General features: G+C 37.1%; 1 protein-coding gene across 3 annotated transcripts in view; it reads right to left on the minus strand.

The window, feature by feature from the left end:
- The window catches only part of RNF123 (ring finger protein 123), a 98,014-nt gene that overhangs the window by 59,190 nt on the left and 14,940 nt on the right, over positions 1–23,884 (minus strand). For 2 of the 3 annotated variants that reach the window (XM_087887656.1, XM_087887657.1), the window contains exons 11-27: positions 23,270–23,372; positions 20,863–20,967; positions 19,614–19,739; positions 19,419–19,511; positions 18,535–18,608; positions 15,767–15,884; positions 15,376–15,475; positions 14,471–14,532; positions 13,319–13,390; positions 11,942–12,062; positions 11,115–11,216; positions 7,804–7,910; positions 6,483–6,675; positions 5,510–5,655; positions 4,818–4,901; positions 1,548–1,655; positions 457–634 (exon numbers count right to left, since the gene is read on the minus strand). In XM_087887656.1, the coding sequence (XP_087743782.1) occupies positions 457–634; positions 1,548–1,655; positions 4,818–4,901; positions 5,510–5,655; positions 6,483–6,675; positions 7,804–7,910; positions 11,115–11,216; positions 11,942–12,062; positions 13,319–13,390; positions 14,471–14,532; positions 15,376–15,475; positions 15,767–15,884; positions 18,535–18,608; positions 19,419–19,511; positions 19,614–19,739; positions 20,863–20,967; positions 23,270–23,372 (1,892 nt within the window). The remainder of the gene's footprint in view (positions 1–456; positions 635–1,547; positions 1,656–4,817; positions 4,902–5,509; positions 5,656–6,482; positions 6,676–7,803; positions 7,911–11,114; positions 11,217–11,941; positions 12,063–13,318; positions 13,391–14,470; positions 14,533–15,375; positions 15,476–15,766; positions 15,885–18,534; positions 18,609–19,418; positions 19,512–19,613; positions 19,740–20,862; positions 20,968–23,269; positions 23,373–23,884) is intronic. The other variant, XM_087887658.1, reaches the window with a different exon arrangement.

Genomic DNA, 23,884 nt, shown 5'->3' on the forward strand with positions numbered 1-23,884 from the left:
TCATACAAACTCTGTCATATTGTCTGCATACCGATAATATATAGGTATATGCTGCTGACTCCCAGCACCTCTGGTGGTTTTTAAATTATTAAACATGTTTAAAAAGAAGGAAAAAAACCAAGGAAACCAAAAAATAATAAAATTCCAGAGATAGCAAAACTAGATAGGGGAAAAGAAGCACAGGGGGTTTCAATCACTCTCACCAAAGGCTCGGAAAAAGAGCCAGGTTATCAGAGTCTTCAAAACACCGTAAAATAGGCTCTTTGAATCTCAGGGGGACCCTCATTCCATTTCCATAAGGGCCATTTAACATGGGTGTGTTTATTTTAGCAGGAAAAAAGTTGTTGGCAAAATGAAGTTGGTGCCAGATGCCAGATTCTGCGTTCTCATGTTTTTCTTACCCATGCTGGATTCTGCATGCAAAACATAAACATTCCTGCTTAAAGATATCCTCACCTGGAAGTTCTTCCATGCTGTTAACAGGACTGAAGTAGTTCTTGAGAGCACTGTAGCTATTCATTGCTACACTCAGGTAAAACTCAGGCATGAATGCAAAGAGGGAGCCAATTCTGTCTCCATGTTCAATTGTACGAATGCACACCCGTAACAACCAGTATATATCTTGCATCTTCTCCTGTAAGGGGTAATTCTGAGTTAATTTGTACTTCAAGTGGCAGAAAAAGTATATATGCGAAAGATTAGAAGAGAACTGATTTGGTGTAGTAGTTAAGGCATTAGACTAGAAACTGGGAGGCCGTGAGTTCTGGTCTTGCCTTAGCTAGCTGGGTGAGCTTGGGCCAGACATTCTCTCCTAGCCCTGGGATAGATGCAACAGAAAATCTCACTTCCAAAAAACCTTGCCAAGAAACCGCAGGGATTAGTTTGGGCAATCACCAGGAATTAACACTAACTTGAAAACAAAAAGATTAGAACTTATTTATAAGTTAAATATGTATCCATGTAATGGAGTCATAGGTGACCAAGAATGCCAGGTAGGCAAGAGAGAGACTGGTAGAGAGAGAAAGCAGCCCATTCCCTCTAATCCAGCCCACTTACTTTTCATGCTAATCACTGAGCAAAAAAAGTCTTTACTTCTACAGCCAGCACAGAAATGGAACAATTAGTCTCTCCTCTACCAGCAGGTTGGTTGAAGTCACCTTTTTATTACTTTGTTAACGGGGAATCCTTAGCCAGCTTGAATTTGAAAACTTCAAACTCTGAGCAGCCTGTTACTATTTTTTTCACAAGTCACATTTATGGCATTTATACAAATCTGGATTGATACAATTGTAACTTTCAAAGTAACTGAAGAGTTCAAGAATATCTCGCATTAAAACTTTCTGGTTAAACTAAAGGGAAAAAATCAGTTCATTATTAATGTGCACAATTCTTTCATAATATAAACTCTACAGATAATTTTGCAGGAATAAAGTCTGTAAACGCAGGAAGCAATAGCAGAACTTCTCTTAATTTTTTTACACTAGACTTGAACTATCTGGGCCAGATTTAACCATGGCATTCTAGAATTAAAATGCATTCCCTCTCACCTTTGAATAAATAGTAACATTGATCCAAGCAAGTCGGCGACTCAAGTGATTCAGCTTCTCAGAAAAAACTTTTTGACTCTTCAGTAATTCTTCAGAGATATCTCTTCTCTGAATTGAAAACAGAAGGAGCAATATCTGTTCCAGTATTCAAGATTACACATACAGTATAATTCCCCAGATACTGAGAGCAGGCCATTAGTGTTTTTATTTGCCTCAATGTGGTTTTAGTTGGTTTTTATTTTAATGTTAAGTCTTTGCTTTTGTTTGTTCACCACCTACATTTTCTTGAATAGATAGGCGGCTAGATAAATTAGATACTCAAAGCTCTTAGTAAGTTATATAGGACTTATTTATTTATTAACTAAGAGTATATATCTGGCACATATCTCAGGCTGATAAGATGCAGAGGCCAACAGTATGTTGGCTTATAAGGTAATCTTTAAAACTGGGCTTTGGATGTATTTGTGGCACAATGGCAAAAAAAAAAAAGAATTCTCAGAATGACTGGGACAATCATCAACTGCAAAGGAAAAAGCAGTCAAGAAATATGCTGCAGCCTACCACTTGGTACAGTGGCCAAGGTGGCCTTGGAAAAGATGTTCAAGTGCCATGACATATCTACACCTATGAAGATCAGAATAGTATAGGCAATGGCATTCCCTGTGACACTTTATAGAGGTAAAAGTTGGATTTTGAACAAGAAGAATGGAAAAATTAATAATGCTTTTGAAATGTTGTGCTGGAGAAAACTCCTGAGAATACATAGATAGTCAGGAAAACATATAATGCATAATTGAGCAAATGAAACCAGAGATTTCACTCAAGCCAGGTTCAAATTATCGTACTTTGGACACAATAAGCAAAGGCTTAGCTCTCTGGAGAAGCCTCTAATGCTGGAAAAAGTAGAAGGAAAAAGAAGACAAAGACAACCAACAGCAAAATGGATGGACTCAGTTACAATGATGATGAGTGAATCACTGGAAGGACCATGTTAGGGACAAATCATCACAGAGAAATCTACCTGTGGCAATCAGTACGAGTAATACTGACTTGATGACACAGAATCAACTGTATTAAATTAGAAATCCATAAGTGTTAATTACGCTATGTCCAATGAATGGTGATAATGACAGAACCACAGCTTTGTGAAAAATTATGCAACAATCTCAATATGATTCGGAAAAAACGGACTGGTAGATGACACAAATGAATGATTGGGAATAAGATGAGGGAGTACAAAATGAGTCCAACTATAGATTTGGAGATAGAGAATGATTTTTACATTTATTTCCTCCTCCCCCTTATCTTCTGGCTTTAATTTGTTTTCCTTGCTAATTTTTGCCCCATTTCTGGGCTTTGCAAAATATTTCCCCTAAAAGCAATAGGAATATGAGAATGTAAAAGCCCAGCCACAATAACAGATTGTATGTTATGCTCAGTGAAATACTAAGGTGTTAACTGCCTTGGCCAATGCTCAAAATAATATACTTCATATAAAATTCAGAGAGAATTAGAGATACAATCACGTGAAAAAGGAAGTACATGCTCTTTAAGATCTATGATTTTATATATCAGGACATAATAAAAATCATCTGGTCCTTGGCAGAGCTTAAAAATAATACAACCTCACATGAACAACACCACACATGACATATTCTACCTTGTCATCATTTATTTCACAAAAAGAAAGCCAAAATGGAGAAGTCACATGTTAAAAACTAATTACAGTTTATTATTCAATAGCTTGTAGAAACACCTTTAGCAGCAATAACATGAAGTAATCGTTTTCTGTATAACTTTATCAATCTCTCACATCATTGTGGAGGAATTTTGCCCGCGTCTTCTTTACAACATTGCTTTCGTTCATTGAGGTTTGTGGGCTTTTGTTTATGAACGCTTTATTGAGATCCCGCCACATAATTTCAATTGGACTGAGGTCTGGACTTTGACCTGACCATTGCAACGCCTTGATTCTTTTCTTTTTCAGTCATTCTGTTTTAGATTTGGTGGCGTGCTTGGGATAACTCAATGTTGATCAAGCTTTAGCTGTCAGACAGATTGCCTGACATTTGACTCTACAATACTTTGGTATATAGAGGAGTTCATAGTGGACTCAATAATTGCAAGGTGCCCAGGTCCTGTGGCTGCAAAACAAGCCCAAATCATCACCCCTCCATCACTGTGCTTGAGGGTTTGTATGACATGTTTGTGCTGATATGCTGGGTTTGGTTTTCATCAAATGTGGCACTGTGCATTATGGCCAAACATCTCCAATTTGGTCTCGTCTATCCAAAGGACAGTGTTCCAGAAGTCTCATGATTTGTTCAGATGCAACTTTGCAAACCTAAGTCATGCTGCCTTTTTAGAGAGAAGAGGCTACTGTCATGAACTTCAACACTTAACATGCTAACTCAGGCCCATATAGTCTGAGATGTTATTTTTGGATTTTTTTGCAATTTCTCTGAGCATTGCACAGTTGGACCTTGGGGTGAATTTGTTGGGACGTCCACTCCTAGAAAGATTGGCAACTGTCTTCAATGTTTTCTTCCTCATAATCTTCCTCATTGTAGAATGATGGGCTTTAAATTGTCTGGAAATGGCCTTATAACCCTTCCCAGATTGATGGGTATCAAAAGTTGCTTCTCTAAGATCATTGTGTCTATGATCACAATATCTATGGCACTGTGTTAACACATATTTCAATGCTGGAGACCAGCAATCCCCTAAAATTGCAGTTTTTATTGCGGTAGTCACATGCTATGATGATCAATTGATCAAGGGCGCTTGATTAGCAGCACGTGGCTATTACTTAGCCCCTTCGTACCTATGGAAGCGGTAAGGGTGTATTTAGTTTTTCACACATGATTTCTCCATTTTGACTTTCTTTTTGTAAAATAGATAGAGTGGTGTAATATGTTTATGTGTTGTTGTTCATCCAAGGTTTTATTTATCACTTCTAAGAACTACTAAGGACCCAATGATTTTTACTATATCCTGATACATAAAACATAGAACTCAATACTTGAATGATTCTAAATGAAGACATACAGAAGGGAAGCAATTCCTGTTTCATTTAAGGAAGTGATTATATTGGGTGGAAATACTGCATAATGGTCTCTACCTGTTTTAGGAAGGCTCCATAAAATAATTCTGATTTCTTTCTTGAACCTAAAGTAACTGAAAATTTACTTAAGCATTGTTCTCAGAGAAATGATACAAACTTTTCCCAAAGAACAAACTGGAAAGGCAGCAAAGAGAAGAGTTTCTTACCCTTTCTGGGCATCGGCTGATCTTTTCTTCAGTATCTTTCAATGCCATAGCATACTCATTCACATCATCAGAAACACCTACCATCTGAAATACAATTAAATATCAGTAATACCAGCTAGATATTTCTTGAAGCATTAAAGAAAAAAGTGGGATATTTACCAAAGGTAAAACAAAAATGCTGAATGTGATCAGAGTGGCAGCATCAGTATTTTGGAATTCCCAGAACCAATTCTTACCAGTACAAAACTAACATTTTGAGGACAGAACTGCAAATCAGTGACAGACCCCTCTTGAATGCTGCCAACAGTAATAAAACAATATGCTGGAAAATGCTCTCTAGCAGAGTGACTTCCTCCACCTGCTACTTTCTCACTTAGAACCCTTTGAGTCATTTTCTATCAGCCAGGTTTGTTTCTAGTCTTGAGAGTTTAAGATCCTCTACAGCTTCTGCTTCTCAAATGAAAAATATTAGATACCTATTGTTTTACTGATTCTTGGTGACCAAGGACATCAAATAACATGGATCTGTCACCATAAGGTACAGTATGAGGCAAAAAGTAGGTGAACCATTATTACAAATCTAGCACTTCCCACCCTTTCCCATTCTCCTTGTTTCCTGATTAAGTGAATTCTCGTCCCAGTTCTAAGAGTGAGACACAATTAGGAACCCCACTAAAATGAATCCTGCTCACCTTACCAAGCTGCTGATGCACGCTGAGGTTGTACATCATGACTATTCCATCCAAGATTTCCAGGAGAGAATTCTTGGTTATTGGTTGATCTGGCTCTTCTGTAGGTTTCCCCAATAGAAGACCCTCATTTCCACGGCTACCTTCAACTGTCATAAAAACAAAGAGGAGTTTCTAAGCAAGCCACTGCTAAGCATAAGAATCTGTTAATTGTGAAAATAGTATCTATACTTTTCTGAATGGAAATGTTGATATTTTAATCGTGAATTTCACTCATGCTACATTAAAACTAAATCTAAATTGAAAAAAGTCTACAGTTGTTTTTCATTCTTTCACACACTCTCCTCTATTAACTCTTTCTTTTCAACCTGTATTTCAAAGGAATGAACCTTGCCTCTTTCTCCTCTTCAGCTTTGTTAGAATAATTAAATTTCATTAATTTTCTATTCTTTACTTGCTACTCCAAAACCATCTGCAAGTGCAATACAGTCCTCATAATCTTTCAGGCAGAAGGCACAAAGCTTGCATTCTAGTCATAGGGTTCCTTATAACACATCCACATACCAACTAAAAAGAGGTATAAATCTTGTCCTTCAGCCATGAAACACACTACACATCCTACTTTTTTTGACACATCATGCAAACACCCAGCTCGCTTGAAAAGGCACTAGGAAAAATGTAAGAAAAGAGAAGGATGATCAGAGCAAGATGGATGGGCTCAGTTAAAGTGGCAATGATTTGCACCATTGACAGATCTGAAAGAACATTTTAGGGCTAGATTGTTATGGGGGTGAAAATCTATGTTGTGGCTAAGAGCCAAAACTTAATGGTACATAACCAATGACTATTGAAAACTTGCTTCCACTTGCAGAGTCATGCATAGCAATTATTTGGAGGGTTTTCTCCCCCCGCCACCTATATTTTTATAAATTTCTTTAGTGCTATTATTGTCACAATACAGTTATATATTACTCACTGTCTTCCTCTGTTCGTTGTTCCATGTTCAATGTACGGACTTTAACCTTCTCTATGGAACCTGATGATCGTCTTGGGGTCATCAGGCTCACAGCTGCAGTACTGAGAAAACGGTTAGCTCGCCCTAAGGTGGGAGAACTGAGCCAGCTTGGCCTGGCCAAGGCTCCCCCAATTGCCAGTGCAGCAGTGGGACGCTGAGAGAGATAGAGAGAAGGAGAGAGAAAGAGAGAGGGAGGGAGAGACAGAATGAGAATGAGAATGACAAAGATATGCACTAGTATTTGTTCTGCTACAACAATTCTTCATCTCAATTTTAAAAAAGCCAGTTTGAACCCTGCACAAATCTTTGATACTCAAATAGCAAATCAGAATATTACAATTTGCAAAAATATTTTTTAAACATTTTCATCTCAAAATCTAGGGAATATCTGGTGGACTCATACATTCAAGCATAATTGGAATAAAGCTACTGGAAAACTATAGTAGGAACCACAATTTGTATTCTCTTCAAGGTATTTCCAATAACAAAGAGTAATTTGATATTTTTTCTGTCAGTGGCCCATACTTGGTTTGGTGGGCTTCTTTAAATCTTGTAAGCATCTCAGAGTCACTTAGGTGAGATGGATGTTTATATAAATAATGGAAATATATACATACTTTGAAGAATGCATAGTATGACAGGAATCCATTTCTTTGCTTTCTATATTCTGAGCAATGGAAACATAGGAGGATTTCCTATTTTTCTCTCCTCTTTTTCCAAAAGATATATCACCATAGAATCTTTTGCAAAAGATTTATTCAGCAAACTCCACTTCACTGAAAAAAATCTAAGCTGGGACTGGAGTCAGCAAGATTATAATTAAATCCAAAAGGGTTTTAAAAAATGAAAGGTACATTACCCAGTACTATTACTACTTCACCTCCAAAGGTAGTAGTAGGAGGAGGTTTTTGAGAAGAGATGTTATAAATGTTACTCCAGCACTGAGAAAATCTTCTCACTCTTAGCCAAACGTTATAGTTTGCTTTGCCTTCAGATCTGTTCCCTAATCCAATACCTTTGAGTCTGCATACTTCACATCTGAATGCCTTCTTATGGTTGCATCTGAATGCTAAACTACCTCACAATTTGAGAATACTAATTTTTTCTATGTTTTATTTATACATTATAATTTATAAGGCTACCCATCTTGGCATGTTTTTTCACACCACTTGTTTTCCCCACTACTCAAAACATTTTTTACAAGCTTATCAAGAACCTTTCACTGCTGCTACCAACTTTAATGAAACTTTGACCCATTTTAGGCACCATTTCTAAGGCTCACTTGTGCTGTTGACACTGCTGATTCTTCATCTTCATCAAGATCATCCATTGTCACAGCCTGAAGTTCTGCAGGATCAATTAGAATATTCACCTTTGAGGCTAAATCATCTGTGTGAATAAACAATGCAATGATATTGCCAGGTACAGTTGTTTGAACACTTTCTTTTTCCTAACTTGATTTCCCATTTTATTTCCCACTAGTAGAAGGCCAAATAACAATATAATATGAAAGCTCTAAATAGGATTTGTATATCAAGGATACTTCTCAGGATTAACACCACCGGGGAAGAGCAAAAGAAAACTGAGCCATCCCATGACACTTCTGAATTGACATAATCCTATGAATTTGATTAGTTTGCTGTCTCAGATACTAATGCTTTGGATGGAATGACCCTAATTGGGGCTTAAATGCTTATTTGGTGCCCATTGATCTATTTCTTAAACCCCCAAGACATCATAGATTTCTCACAACATATGCAAACTATCAGAACCTTTAGTGTTATAATATCTGCTGTTCTTCTTGCTCTATACTAGTAAGGAGGTGTGATTGAACTGCCAGCCACTCCTAAGTAAAATTCCTCAGGACTCAGCTCTCTTCCCCATGTTATTTAATATTTCAATAAGACCTGCTAGGACGTGTTAACTATCAGGATCCAATCTGGATCAATCACTGGGACCAGAGTTTTAGTCTTCCGATCTTTTGGACTTGTGCTGGAGCCCATCTCAGGAAATTTCTCTCTAGTAGAATGTTAACTATCAGTTTAGGGTGAGGACTCATTAGTATGTTATAAACATATTAACTAGTTATGAACATTGCTCTAGCTGGACAAGTACTGGAGAACCTAACCTAGTATCTGAAAGGTTCAAGATCGCGCAAAGCAAGCTAAAACCGAAACCTAGCAAAACACAAGCACTGTTTTAATGGCTCCATTTCAGCTTTTCTTTGCCTTTAGACAAAGTAAAATTTTCTTGAGGAGCAGGTGCCCAACGTAGAAGTTCTCTTGGACTCATGGCTCCTGCTTTAATCAGCATTAGAGGCCATGCCTAGGGAAGCCTCTGTCCAACTTTGGCTGGTATGGCCCTTTTTGGAGTGGAAAGTCCTGATGACAGATTCATGCCATCAACACCTTGAGACTAAACCATTATATTGTACTTCGCTTGGGTCTGCATTCGAAAATTACACCCCCCCCCCCCCCAAACTGCATAGGGTTCAGAATGCAATTGCACACTTTCTGGTAGGTTCCAGTTTCGCAAACATTGTGCCAGTTGCCAGTAGGATTCTAAATACAATTCAAAGGGCATCTGTTAACCAAACAACAACAACCAAAAAACCTGCAATGGCTTGGCTGCCCATTATCTGCCCACTCTCTGTGTTCCATTAGGGAAGGGATCATTCAGGTACCGTCCCCATACCAGAAGTGAAAAGGGTGGAAGCCTAGTGACAGGTCTTCTCAGGGGCTGCTCCTATGTAAGGAGATAGCTAATTCCCAGCAATCCAAATGGCCTCCTTCATGTTGAGTTAGGAAGTTACTGAACATTGTTTCATTTTGCAGACATTGTGGACTAAATAGTTGCTTTTTTACCCATAGAAGAGAATATTTGTAGCCTGGATTGAACTTTGGAGTCCTTGATGCTCTCTGAACATGGTTATTTTCATGCAGACTTTTCATTATCCAACTAGGATGCACTTAAAATGTTACCATGTTGGGTAATGAAATGTCTGCAAGAAAACCAAGCTCAGAGAACATCAAAGATTCCACAGATTTTTTTTAAATGAGTCTTTGGGACAATATGATTTTTGTTATATTTTTAACATGCAGCGTTTTAGCCAAACCTTTTACTAGTACTTTTATATTTTGGAAGAATTAATATATTGTTTCTGATCTGGTCTATGTTTTAAAAATTGTGACTTATCTTAGTGTCCTGTGACAGGGTATAAATGAAATAGCACACTGTTTTGTCCTTAAAAGGGCAAGGACAGAATCAAAGGGCAACATCCTATCTTTCTAGGTTTTCCATATTGAGTCATTCTTATATAGCTTATAAAATAATAATTGCATTAGAATGTTCTATTTAAAATGCAACTAAGTCATCAGTTTGTATGACTTATTGAAACTATTTTTTTCAGTATCATCCAAAACACATCTGTGCTGAGGGTTGTAATTTAGTGCTTTTGTTAATGAGTCTGAAATAGGAAATTTTCCAAGAGTGGCTTGTTGTCCTGAGGACTCTCTTTTATTTAGAAGAGCATCTGCAGAATGCTTCAAACTGAATAGCTTCTATTTAAATTTCAAATTAAACAGTTCCAAGAAAGATTATGAGCAAAGAGAACATGGCTTCTGATGGTTACGTCAGATGCTCAATTAGCACCTGCCAGTTAATAACTACTACTGATATTCTGATCTCAAATTCCTATCAGTCAACAAACTGAAAATATAACAAGGCAGGAAAAGCATGGAGAGCATGGTTTTTGGAATTCTTCCAACCCTTTATCAGCAGTTCAGTTCTGGATTATGAGATCAGGAGGGAGAGAAGGAGGCATAAAATGGCAGAGTCACCAATACTTTAAGATACTGCTCAACTGCTTTTCCCAAAGGGATATACTGGAAGAATGTTTTTGGATTTTTTTCTCTTCAGCCCCAAGTCACATCTGCACATTTTCAAACTTGTTTCCCCCCCCCTTTTTTTTTTTTTCCTTTTGGTTTTTCTTTCCACACCAAACTTGGTCCTATTGGTTTGGAGAAAACTATGATGATTAGGGGACTGGAGGCTAAAACATATAAAGAACGATTGCAGGAACTAGGTATGTATAGTTTAATGAAAAGAAGGACTAGGGAAGACATGTTCCAATATCTCAGGGGTTGCCACAAAGAAGAGGGAGTCAAACTATTCTCCAAAGCACCCGACGGTAGAACAAGAAGCAATAGGTGGAAACTAATCAAGGAGAGAAGCAATTTAGAACTAAGGAGAAATTTCCTGACATTGAGAACAATTAATCAGTGGAACAACTTGCCTCCAGAAGTTGTGAATGCTCCAACACTGGAAATTTTTAAGAAGATGTTGGATAACCATTTGTCTGAAGTGGTGTAGGGTTTCCTGCCTAAGCAGGGGTTGGACTAGAAGACCGCCAAGATCCCTTCCAACTGTTATTCTATTCTATTCTACTATCCCATTGATGGATAGATAAGAGCATTTGAAATTAAACCTACATCTTTTATATATTAAAAATAAACAATATTTTTATTTATAAAAATGTATAAATATTATTTATTTTTAATTAAATACACATAATGTGTCAAAAGAGTCACTTGCCTTTCAGAGTTTTCTTGAGATGAGATAAGAGCCCCCCAAGACGCTGAAGGTCGAAGTAATCCACCTTCCCATTATAAAAGAGCTGAGGGGGAACATAAGCATCTGCATAAAATAGACAGACATGTTATCTATGGTGAAGGAACTAGTATTCTTTGATAATAAATAACTGAGATGGTTATGAATTACATATAGATTTTTAGGACATGTTTTTGAATACAGCTTTAAAAATGCAACCTAAGTTATAACTAAAGAATGAAATATACATCAAGACAATAGATTCCTACGGTTTTAAAGCAGAAACATAAAACATCACATATATCACAGGGTTGCAAAAATTAGAAAAGGGAGCAGTGTAAATTCAGTAAATAATGTTTAAGAAATATATTAATTCTTTTCACAAGAGGCAACTTTTAAGAGCTAACTTTTTAAGACTATGTGCAAATTTCTGATTTAAAGTATAGTAAATAGAGTTTGGTAGAATTCATGTTTTAGAGTCTGTGCTAATTTTGGCCAACATGGATTTACTTTCAACTTTGACCCGTACTCCATTTTAACTGTTCTTCTCCTCACTTTTTGAGTAAGCAGATTGTGAGAAGAGAGAATGTCAGCACTTTTTAAATTGACAATCTTTCTGAACATTAACTATGATCCTCCAAATATCATGATCTAATTTGTAATTTTGGGATAAAAAAGATCAAGGATATCTTATCACACCACTCCAGAATCCTTTAGAAGAAATTAGTTTTAGTTGAAAAGCCCATTCTTCAACTTTCAGTCATATGCCAATATAGATGCTGTCATATTTTTCAAAGATAAGGGCATTTTACCTTCACTATTCAGTGCTGATGCATTCTTCATCTTATGTTCATCCCAATAATGTCTCAAGGCTGCTATGAGTCGATGCAAGAAACACACCATATATTCTGGAGGACATAACACGGTCAGATTCTAAAGGCAAAAAAAGTGCAACAGTCCTCTGCAGTTAACCTAACAGTTTCAGGAGTAATGCTAGATATCTCGATTCACTTAATTATGTGTGATGCTTATTACCCTCCCTTTTTTGCATTTCCACAAGCAGGGCACGCCTATTAATGGAATACGTTCATACTGATTTGTGCCTGTTTCCCCACAAAAAAAATAGCATCTCTTTCGATTTGAAGCAGAGGAATTGTGTACATCAGAACAAGACATGGGGGAAGGGGAGGCAAAACATCAGTATGAGTCCAAAAGAATACAGTATTTTTCGTACTATCATAACATACTGCTCTCAGGACAGGCACCATATAGTATTAAAAGTGAATCTCTAAGGAACGTTCAAGCTTCCCTATATGAGCATTGCTATGAAAAAAAAGAAAAATTCTAATCAGAAACATTAATTCTCTAACAATTTTTCAACAATCTATATATAACTCAGAACTTCACATAAGGAATGCCATCCATAACATTTTTCCCAATGGCAGGAGCATTCCCAAGACAAGTACTGTTGAGAATATTAACTCTTTTAATTAATTTAATTAACTCCTATTGGCAGAAAACTAGATACTGAGCCTATCTCCCCTTTTTCTGTAATGACAGAATAACAGAGTCGAAAGGAACCTTGGAGGTCTTCTAGCCCAACCCCTGCTCAGGCAAGAAACCCTATACCATTTTGGACAAAATGTTGTCCAATCTCTTCATAAAAACCTCCAGTATTGGAGCACCTATAACTTCTGATCGTTCCACTGATTGTTATAATTGTCAGGAAATTTCTCCTTAGTTCTAGGTTGGTTCTCTCCTTGATTGGTTTCTATCCAGGGCTTCTTGTCCCCACAGTCTAATCCCCACATCCATCCTCCCTACCTTTCAGAATTCATTTTAGGTAGAAACAAGGGAACATAATGAAAAGTATCCTAACCCTTCCATCTTGGGGGGGGGGGTTCTTTTGCTAGATCCATAGTATACCATTTCTATTGATAAAGGTTGTAATATACTAAGATTAAGCTACTGATCATTCAATCTTTGATGAATGATGAATTAGGGAAGCTGATGGGTAACATAGAAAATGTAGCTGCATGGGGCACCTATTAGCATGGAATTGATCAGCAACATTTTTAAAGATTGCTAACATGTAAATTAAGGCAAAATAATATCTTTGCTAAAAAGTATACTTCTAGGCAACACAATCAAATATGCAACAATTGATGAAAAACATAATCTTCACTTACCCCTCGATTGCTGGCATTTTCCTGAAGAAATTTGCGGAATTTATTTAGAAAGATGTATCTGGAAGCTCCACCCTGAAAAACAACAACAATAAATGGTGTAGTGGAGTCTCATGTAGATTATGGAATATTTTAAAATCAGACTGTTTGGTTTCAATTTTGGTCATTTCATGTGCAATTTGGGCCTTAAAAAGAAATTTCATATTGTATGTTTATAATATGATAGTTTTTATACTGACAGACTATTTTCTACTATGGCTTTCTTTTTTAAAAATGGCAATTGTTTAAAATAATTTGAACTTGAAATTAATCATACACTTCGTGATAATCTGCTCCAGTTGCATTTATTTTACTAAATTAGCTTCCAGCAAAGTCAGTTGGAAAGCAAGAAGAAAGTTGCAAATCATGGTCATGTAACTTTAACAACCATGCATAGCTCACTTAGACTGTTAAGTGGGGCTGCCATTGTAAATCAGTAGGTGATTTTTTTTGCTTTATGACTGTGGCATTTACAACAAAGCTGCTGGTCTCGATAATATTAACTGAGGACTACCTATAATTTTAAAAATTCTGAACAGTGACTATATTAAATGATACAAAAATTGAATACTACAGACTAAATTTTTGTATTATTCAACATGATTTCAAACAAGATTCCTTCAAAGAATCTGAAAGTATCATATGAGAGACTATATTCAAACTACCTGGAGAGACCTAACTAAAAACACTCACTTATTCTGAGTGGCATCAATTCTTAGCATATTTATTAAATGTTAGAATTTAATATGACATTATGCAGCCTGCAATTAATAGTCATATTGAATGGAAAGGGCAAACAACATACTTTAAAGCAAATTTATTATCTGGATGTTAAATCAAGAGTTAGCAAAATACATCCCTGGAAATCAAGTAATATATTAGATTTGTTTAACAAATAACTTCTAAGTTCCAGCAATAAGGACTCTTAGTATCTTATCAAATTAAGCAATGTTTTATGAAACTAACAGCAAGGAGTATGGAGCTGCATGAATATACATACCTTTTAGTTTTTAAAATACAAGCAAACTACTTTAAGGAAAAACTACGGTACAACAGCATAAAGCAAGTTTATATTCAGAATTATTGCACTCATTCAGCTATTTAAACTGTCCTTACCACACCATGATCTTTATTGTTTAATAACAGCTTGAGTATCTGCACCTGGAGTTCTTCCACCACTACAAAAGAAAAAATAATATATTTCTTAGAACGATTCAGTGTGTCCATCACCATATTCTACTGAGAAACCAATAATGAATTCAAGTCTTATATAGAAATTCTAGAAAGAAAACCAGCCCATTTACATTATTTCATTATTCTCCCAGAAGAGATTCATCAATAAAAGTTCTATAGTACAGGGGTGTCCAACTCACATTGTCACAGCAGCGTCACGTGACATATTGGGACTTCCCCCCCTTCGCTAAACCAGATGTGGGCATGACCAGCATGTGACGCATCTGGCCTGTGGGCCAGGAATTTGACACCCTGTACTAGTAGATCACTCCAGATAATCTTGAGAATAATAGAATGTACAAGCTTTACAAATAAGTAACTCAAGAGGAGAACTGAGTTGATTAGTACTACATTTGGGAATATGAAAGCAAACAAAATTGACAGCACTGCAATACCCAGCTTTGGTTTGTACATTTTACTTACAAACTGGAATCAAGCTATGATTTATAGCTTGATCACAGTGATTTCAAGCCATAGATACCAATACACCAATATAGGTGTATTAGCTGAAGAACCAGAGCCTTGCATGTGACCTTTTTCATTCTTAATGTGATCAAAAGGGGAAATTATTAAAAACATGAAAAATTATTTAAAACATGACCAAAAATAGTAGCTAGATTTAATGTAATTAAATGAAATGTAAATAATGTAATAAATTCTACTTGCTCTATTCATGTATAGCACATATAAGATTTGAATGCCAAGTGAAGCCTTCAGCCCATAAAAAGTTGCATAATTCTGATCTTCAATGCCACGAAAGCCCAAATTTCATAACCCCATTATTGTACCTTCAATGCGTTTTTTAAGCCGCTGGCACCCTCTCTCATATGCTCGCCTCCTCAATCTCTCTTCAGAACTCTCATTCTTTGCCTCTTTACTCTCTTTGCCCTGCATTTAAAGAAGGCAGCAACAGAATTATAAACAGTACTTAAAGCATTCAGAGCCAATGGGGAATTGGGCTTTTTAAAAATGTGTACCAGTAAAACATGAATAAAAAAGGGGATGGGTAGGAAAAGCTTAGAAACAAGAGCTAAAACAGCTGATAAAAGACAATAGCCATCCCCAAAGTGCTACACACTATCACCTGTATAATTTTATTATGTTCAAAATATATCTACATAAAGTCTGAATCACAGGTTTTAACTGTGAATCTCCTAACTGCAAGATTATATTCGTCACCTCTTTGTTGAAGCGATTTGGCCACCAGGTGGTGGGTATCAACTCCTGTAAGCCAGCCTCCTCCACACGCAAAGGGGACTTGATATAAAAAAATACCACTGAGCGAAGAACATCAAATCTGGAAGGAGTTAAGGAAATTGGGTGGTAGTTCAAGACAAGAGTATCAGTGAATCTAAGTGAAAAAGAACAACCCTGAAGTCAGTCAAAATAATTTTGCACACCAAAAGTTTTTCTGAAGTCAGTTCTGTAAGGTGTTTGAAATCAAGCTATGTACTGAAATATACAAATATTTGGTTGTATATGGACCCATTGTAAATAAAGTAACTAATCCAGCCAAGTGTACATAAAAAGAAAAGATACATTCTTTAAGAATCATAAGGTACAACACTTAATAATAGTCATAGGGTACAAATAAGCAGTCAAATCATACTAGGAAATAATACTTCAATATAAACCGTACAGATACAGCAACAAGTTACAGTCAAACAGTCATAAGTGGGAGGAGATGGGTGATAGGAACGATGAGAAGATTAATAGGAATAGTAATGCAGACTTAGTGAATAGTTTGACAGTGTTGAGGGAATTATTTGTTTAGCAGAGTGATGGCGTTCGGGAAAAAACTGTTCTTGTGTCTAGTTGTTCTGCTGTGCAGTGCTCTATAGCGTCGTTTTGAGGGTAGGAGTTGAAACAATTCTTGTCCAGGATGCGAGGGGTCTGTAAATATTTTCACAGCCTGTTGTGGCCCGTCAGTGGCCTGTGCAGCTAGTAGCTGATTCTGACAGCGGGGAGGCTGTGTGGTGCTGCGCCAGCAGCCTGTGCAGCTGGCACTCGAGTCGGACAATGAGGAGGCTGGAGAAGATGTAGTGCCAGAGGTGGGGATTCAGCCAGGGCCTTCAAAACCTACAGAAGCTTCCATAAGTGAAGAGGAAGAAGAGGAGGAGCCTCTTCTCGATGCATAGGCGCACAGAGCTGCCAAAAGGCAGGAGTGGCTCCTCAGGAGGAGGTCTCCTCGAGAGTAAGACTTGGGGCTAATTGGCCACTCCCTTAGCCTATTTATAGAAGGACGACGACTGAGGCAATTTGCAGGGAACAACTTTCATTCACTCTCTTTCGCGTCTTGATCTTAGTTCTCTGCAAATTGCTTCTGGGCTTTCTGCCAACCATAGTAAAATTACGAATGTTTATTCTTTGGATTCTTGTAGGCTGTTAAGAAAGTTAATTAACAGACTTTGTTTGAAAAAGACTGATTTAATTTAGTAAACTAAGGTTTGTACAGACTTTGTGTGTGCTGCGTTCTTTGGGGTCCGTAGCTGGGGCAGAACACAGCCCTCTTTTTGACTTGTGCAGTATACAAGTCCTCAATGGAAGGCAGGTTGGTAGAAATTGTTTTTTCTGCAGTACCAATTATCCTCTGAAGTCTGTTTGATTTTTTGGGTTGCAGAACCAAACCAGACAGTTATAGAGGTACGGATGACAGACTCAATTTTTATATGATGTTCAAGAAATAGGTGTCATGTTAATGTGCCTTCTGTAGATAACTCCAAATTATTTACTACAATAAAAAGGCAATGCAAATTGGATTTTACTTAAAACCACATGTAAGTGATGTACGCTATAGTATGTCAAATTTGTGTACACACAAACAAAACTTTAGATGTGTGCTGAAGAACTCAATGTGATAATTTCCTAGGAGACCCTGAAGTAATAACGTAGAACTCAGTGAAATTGCCAGTGTGGAATAGGAGTGGAAATGTAACAATCTACAATACAGTTTACTTACAGAAATAATTTTATTATGTATAATTTGGGAAAGGTAAAAAAAAATAAGAAAAAAATGTTTTAATTTAAAAAGACTACTTCTAAGTGGAGCTGGGTGGCACATAATCAGTCAATCACTCAGTAAACAGTTCAACTTATGTTAGTGATTTAGTACTGAGATAGGGTGGGAAGACAGTATTATGATTAGAAGTAAAACAATCTAATCTATATTACGTCTACTTATGGAAATTTTAAGATAAAAAAGGGATAAATATTCTCCAAGGATTTCCTATCGTAGTAATATTCCTCAAAAGTGAAGAGAAACAAAATAAGGGTAATAAAGGGGAAGCAATTATCAAACTTTCAATTGCTTACGCATTCTTTAACTAGAATCTTGCCATTTGCTCATGCTCCAAGGACTCAATATTTATAACTCAAACTTCAAAGAATGCTACCTGAAACACATTTACAAATAAGTGCCCACAAAATAAGACATCCCTTGAAAAATCGGGCTTTTGAGCACATGGCAATAAGGCCAAGCGCTTATTTCAGGGTTCAAAAAAAATATAAGACAAGGTCTTATTTTCGGGGAAACATGGTAGTCAATGACAGAGCTAACCTATGCTTGATTCAGCAGAAAGGCTTCAGAATTTGCTTGATTCAACAGAAGCACAAATGCTGCACCTGTCTATGGCTCAATTAAAGCAGTCACATATGTTTCCAGGATTGTGACATAATCCTGAAAACAGATATGCTGATTTAATGAAATAGAGACAGATTCTGTATTTGGCTCTCATACACTGAATACACACTTCTGAAGACAATCTGAATTAATGCATGGCCTCAATCAACAGTTAATAATTATTTGAAAGATAGCTTTCACAAACAGGAGGACACTATTTTACATTTGACATTGCCTACATTGGGAATAATCCGATAATATCAGTGAATAATTATCACTGAGAAATCTAAACAACTATGAACAATATATAAATATAAAGAAAGGATACAAGACATTATTGAGCAAGTATTTCCTGGATTTCTCATGTTTTAGGATAGCAATAGTAAGGCGAAGATAATGGATCTGGGCAGGAAAAAGAGGAAAAAGGACAATCAATTTAGAGACCAATGCAGGTAATCCTTGATTTTTGACTATAATGACGGTTCAAAGTTAGCCTGGGGAGAAAAAAGAGACTTGTAACCTGCACTTACACTTATAACCATTGTACCACCCCTGTGGTCACATGATTGCAATTTGGGGGCTTGGCAACCTGTCTTGCCTTTATGACCAGCTGCAGTGTGAAAATCATGTGAATGTGATTTATGACCTTTTTTGCCTCTTTCCAGCAAAAATGCACCATTGGGCAGCTGGATTCACTTAACAACTGTGTGTGATTAACACTTAACAACCACTGCAAAAATTATCATAAAATCAGGCCTGATTTATGACCACAATGACTTACTACAGAAATTCCACTCCTAAATATGGCCATAAATTGAGGACTACCTGCATTCTTAAATGATTAGAACAGGGGTGTCAAACTGTCAGCCCATGGGCCAGATGCGTCACGTGCAGGCCATGCCCACCCCAGTTCCATAAATGGGGTAAATGTGGCAAAATGTCACATGATGGCAACATGACGCCACGAGTTTGATACCCATGATTTAGAACATTCTTCTCCAAACTGATACCTGATGCAAGGTGTATCAATAGCTATAATCGCTAGGTAACATGGCTAGTCGTAGCAGTATGTGGACATCCAACACATTTGGTAGGCACCAAGTTGAGATTTACAATTCATAAGTTTGTAATCAGGGAGAAAAATCTGTCTCATCACACTGTTTTTTGTATCAAGATTTTTTTCCTGGTATGTCACAAGATAATATCACTCACCTGTAAGCCAAGATCAGGAACTATGGGAGAAAAGCGGTATGCTCTGAGCAGGGACATCAAGAGCTGCTTGAGGCATTCATGAACTTCATAATCCTGAAGAAGAGAAATAGAAATAGAAATTTACACTAGGCAGCCCTAATAGAGAACAGAAGCAGCCCAGAATTACTAGGAGTCAAAAGACATAATGAAACTCACCTCCATGAGAAGCCACATAAGATCCAGTAACTGCTGAATAAGAGGATGTGCTTCTACAGCTCCTCCCCCTTCCAAAATGCCAAGCAGGAAACTCATGAGCACATCTTCCACCAAGTACACTTTGCACTGTACAAAAAGAGGCATTAAAGTAGCAGACCTGAAAATGACCACTTATACAGACCAAACCAATAGCGATATAAGAATGAACCTATAAGACCCATGCTGCAGTTTCATGAGAGTTCATTGAAAAAAATATTCCTGGGATGTCATGAGAACTGTAGGTGTTCCACAAGATGACTGTCTTCCTCAGTCATTCTAGTGCCATATTTCTAAAATACTACATACTTCTCCTACAATGTTCCAGATATTTATGCAACTTTTGTAAAGAACACTGTTCCTTCCCTAGGCAACTGATCTACACACAAGGAGAAAATACACTGCTGTTGTACATGGCAGAATGAAGCTCTTCTGCTGATGACAAGATGTAATTCCTCCCTATAATTAGTTAAGTTGGAGAGAGGAGGTTTGTGTTACAATTTGAAGGTGAGGGGATTTTCTTAATTAATAAATACATAATAGCATGCTTCTCTTTAATTAGGCACCTCATACATAAAGAATAGCACAAAGTAAATTTTATAACTCCACAAAGCTTCTTTTTTGAGAATGAAATTGGTTGGCAACAGAGCTCAAAATATAGGCAGGAAGAATAAATAAAATCCAAAATTATGTTCAGAACCTTATGACCGACCCCAACTTTAATTGAAACATATCCCCCATAACCTTCTGAAAAGCAGACCATAAAGGCCTCCATTAAAGGTAGAGGACCAGATCCCAATAATTCAGACATTGATTAGAAATGGTAAAAGTTCAGTTGCAAAGACCATATTCTGAGGTTTAACCTGTAGCAATTCCACATGCAACTATAGAAAAGACACATGTCTAAAATCATGGAAAATTACTAACAATCAATGTAGATAAGGAAGGAAAATTTGTGTTCACTAGATATCAAAATATTACTATCCTTGATACCAACTGTAAACGATTAGAATGTATGGGTATTGATATCCAAAATAAGTCTCCATTTTGCTATCATGGAAAAATGCAACATTCTGTTTCTTGTGCTGAATAGTGTGAATGTGCTGAAAAAGTTCATGATCTCTGCAACTAAATAAACACATTTCCATTACTACATTAGGTAGAAAATCCTACACTGAAAGAAATCTTTAAGATATAAATTGAGGAAACTCACCATAAGAGGGGCAAAATTATTAAAAATGTGTGCCAAGGTGATGAGTATTGTTGGTTCCCCCTGGAGTTGCCAGGTGGAAGAGTCCCTTTCTACCAGCTTCCCTTCCTGAAAGAGAAAACTCAGGATTGCACAAATTTTTTAAACAGATCCTTAATTTACATGAATTTTCTTAAGAAAGTCCTTGAAACAGGTCTCTGATCCAGAAATACACAATAGTTCCTTAGAAAGGCAACAAGTTCATTATTATCCTGACAAATCTGGCATTATCTAGATACTATCATATATAGTGGTTACTTGAAAAATGTTGGCCCTGTAGTTCCAATACCAGATGATGCCACATTGAAAGATTACTATGTGCTATATTTCATTAAGTTCAGCAATTCCCTTGCACCTAATGCTGTTCATTATTATCTGCTATTTTCAGGGGAAGGACAGATAAAATTCAATTATTTATTTATCTATTTATCTATTTATCTATTTATCTATTTATCTATTTATCTATTTATCTATTTATCTATCTATTTATTTATTTATTTATTTATTTATTTATTTATTTATTTATTTATTTATTTTATTGAATTTATATCCCGCCCCTCTCCCCGAAGGGACTCAGGGCGGTGAACAGCCGAAAATTAAAATTACATACAATATAAAAGTTAAGATAACTAAAAATAAATTAAATTAATCGGCCTCCCAATTTATTGTTACAACATAACATGATACCCAGCTTTACATTTCCTCCCACACCCCCAACTGAACTGAATGCTGCAGGGAGGTTCTGACTCTGTCTAGAGGCTGTGGGGGATCTGAATGAGGAAGAACAGGCTTCAGCTCAATCCTAGCAAGTCTAAATGGCTGTTGACTTTTGAATCACTTAGATCCAAGGATTTGTTATCTCTTGTTCCAGGTAAGGTTGTGGTACCCCAAACAGAACCAGTATGCAACCTGGGGTTCTCCTGGATTCACAGCTCCTGTTTGAGAAACATGTGACAGCTGTGGCCAGGATGGGCGTCACACAAATTCATCTTCAGTACCAGGAGTGCCTTTTCTTAGACTAGGAGCTCGTCTCTTAAGGTCAGTTACACTTTAATCTCCTGACTGGGTCACTGCAGAGCATTCTACATGGGCCTGTCTTTGAAGAGCATCTGGAAGCTGCAGCTGGTACAGAATGCATCAGAATGGAGAGAAATGAATAGCCTTGGGGTATACGTGTTACATTTTCTCCACAAGCTTGCATTGTTTGCCAGTGTGCTTCCAGGTGCAATTTAAGGACCAGGATTTTTGCATGAGCATCTCCTTAGATCCAGCAGAGTCTTGTTAATCATAGAAATCTAAGGGAGCCAGGAAGCAGAACTTTTCAGTTGTTGAACACCAATCCTGCTGAGAATAGATTGGTACACACCAAACCAGTCTTTCAGAAGGTTCTTATATGGTTGTGTTCCTATAGGAGTGCATAACTTATAAGAGTTGGAGCCTGTAGTTTAAAGTGGTTTGATCTCTTGACTGCTATTATTTTACTTAGTGTTCCTATATTACTTTAGCCTGCTATAAGCTGCCAGAGCTGTTTTGTGGAATGGATGGCTATATAGGTTGAATATTTTACTTGTTTCATTTCATTAGATTTCACAAAATAGATACAGGAGGGCAACAGACTTCCCCATTATTCTCCACCACTCAAAAAAACCCATCTAATTTGAAACTTAGGTATTTCCCTTTCATCTTACTAATATTTCAAACTCCAAATATAGTGCCACAGAGCCTGCATAGGTGTAGCAGAGGCATTTATCATACTCATTTTAATTTTTGATATACACACATATACACCTGAAGATAACAAAGCTTAATCTTCATAAAATAAAACACAGAGGAAGTGTTCTTTGTTCAAATCATTTAGAACAGGGGTGTCAAACTCAAGGCCCATGGGCCGGATGAGGCCCATGGGGGATCTGGTCTGCGGGGCCACTCTGGAATCAGTGAAGGACCGGCCCGTGGTGCCTCTGCCAGCAAAAACGGGCTCCCAAGCTCTGTTTTCACTGGCAGAGCGCTCAGGCCACCATAGGCAGACCCCGACACAAGTAACCTAGAGCTGGCCATTCCCACCCTCACCATGCCCACCTCAGCCTCCCCAAGGTCAATCACAACCCTGATGCGGCCCTCAATGAAATCAAGTTTGACACCCCTGCTTTAGAATGATATTTTTTTTACTACACTAAAATGTTAATGCTGTTTTTTTGTGTTTTTAGAAGTGTTCTATTACTTCATTCTTTGAAAGTGATTGAAAGAGCTTTGGCTGAGTAACAAATATTTATACATTATATACACACCTAAATAAAATAAATTTAACTAAGTCCATGCATTTTTAATAGAACATGTCTATATAAATGTAACATTGAAAACATGGTCTTACCGAAACATCCATTTTAATAACATTGTTGAGATATCCCAGGAGCTTGTGAGCTTTCATCAGATCTGCCGCTGGCTTATCCTGTAAGGGCTGATACCCCTCCACTGGATATGTAAGGAAATATTAAGAAATATACTGGAAAGCAATTTACTTCTTTGAGCCAAAGTTTCTAAATGCCTGGGACAGAAAGAGGCAAGAGCAGCCCTTGATTCTCTGGGAGAGGAGCAAAGTCCATAGAGAGCAATAATGTGTGACTGCATCATGCAGTGGGCAAGGGAGAGATTTCCTGCAGGTTTTTTTTTTCCTGGATTCTTTTTGGATACTTACTATTCCTATTTTTTTTAATTGCCAAGTCTATTTTAGGTGCACACTATAGTGTTTGTATTTTCCCCACCTTAAGGAGCAAATGGTGGGAAGTGAAAACACATAGGATTAATTTTACTATTATCCTTATTAGTCTCTGTTCTTTTCTTAAAACTCCACATAGAGGAGGGGGGGGAAAATCTGGCACAGCATCTTAATCAAAAGCACAAGATGAAATCCCCTGTCCAAATTTCAGTTCAAGTACTAGGTGTTCCTCAATTAAAAAACAAACTTTATATGGTTATTCTTCACTTT

Source organism: Pantherophis guttatus, chromosome 2, assembly GCF_059756535.1.
Source record: "Pantherophis guttatus breed Tessera chromosome 2, ASM5975653v1, whole genome shotgun sequence".
Taxonomy (NCBI): domain Eukaryota; kingdom Metazoa; phylum Chordata; class Lepidosauria; order Squamata; family Colubridae; genus Pantherophis; species Pantherophis guttatus.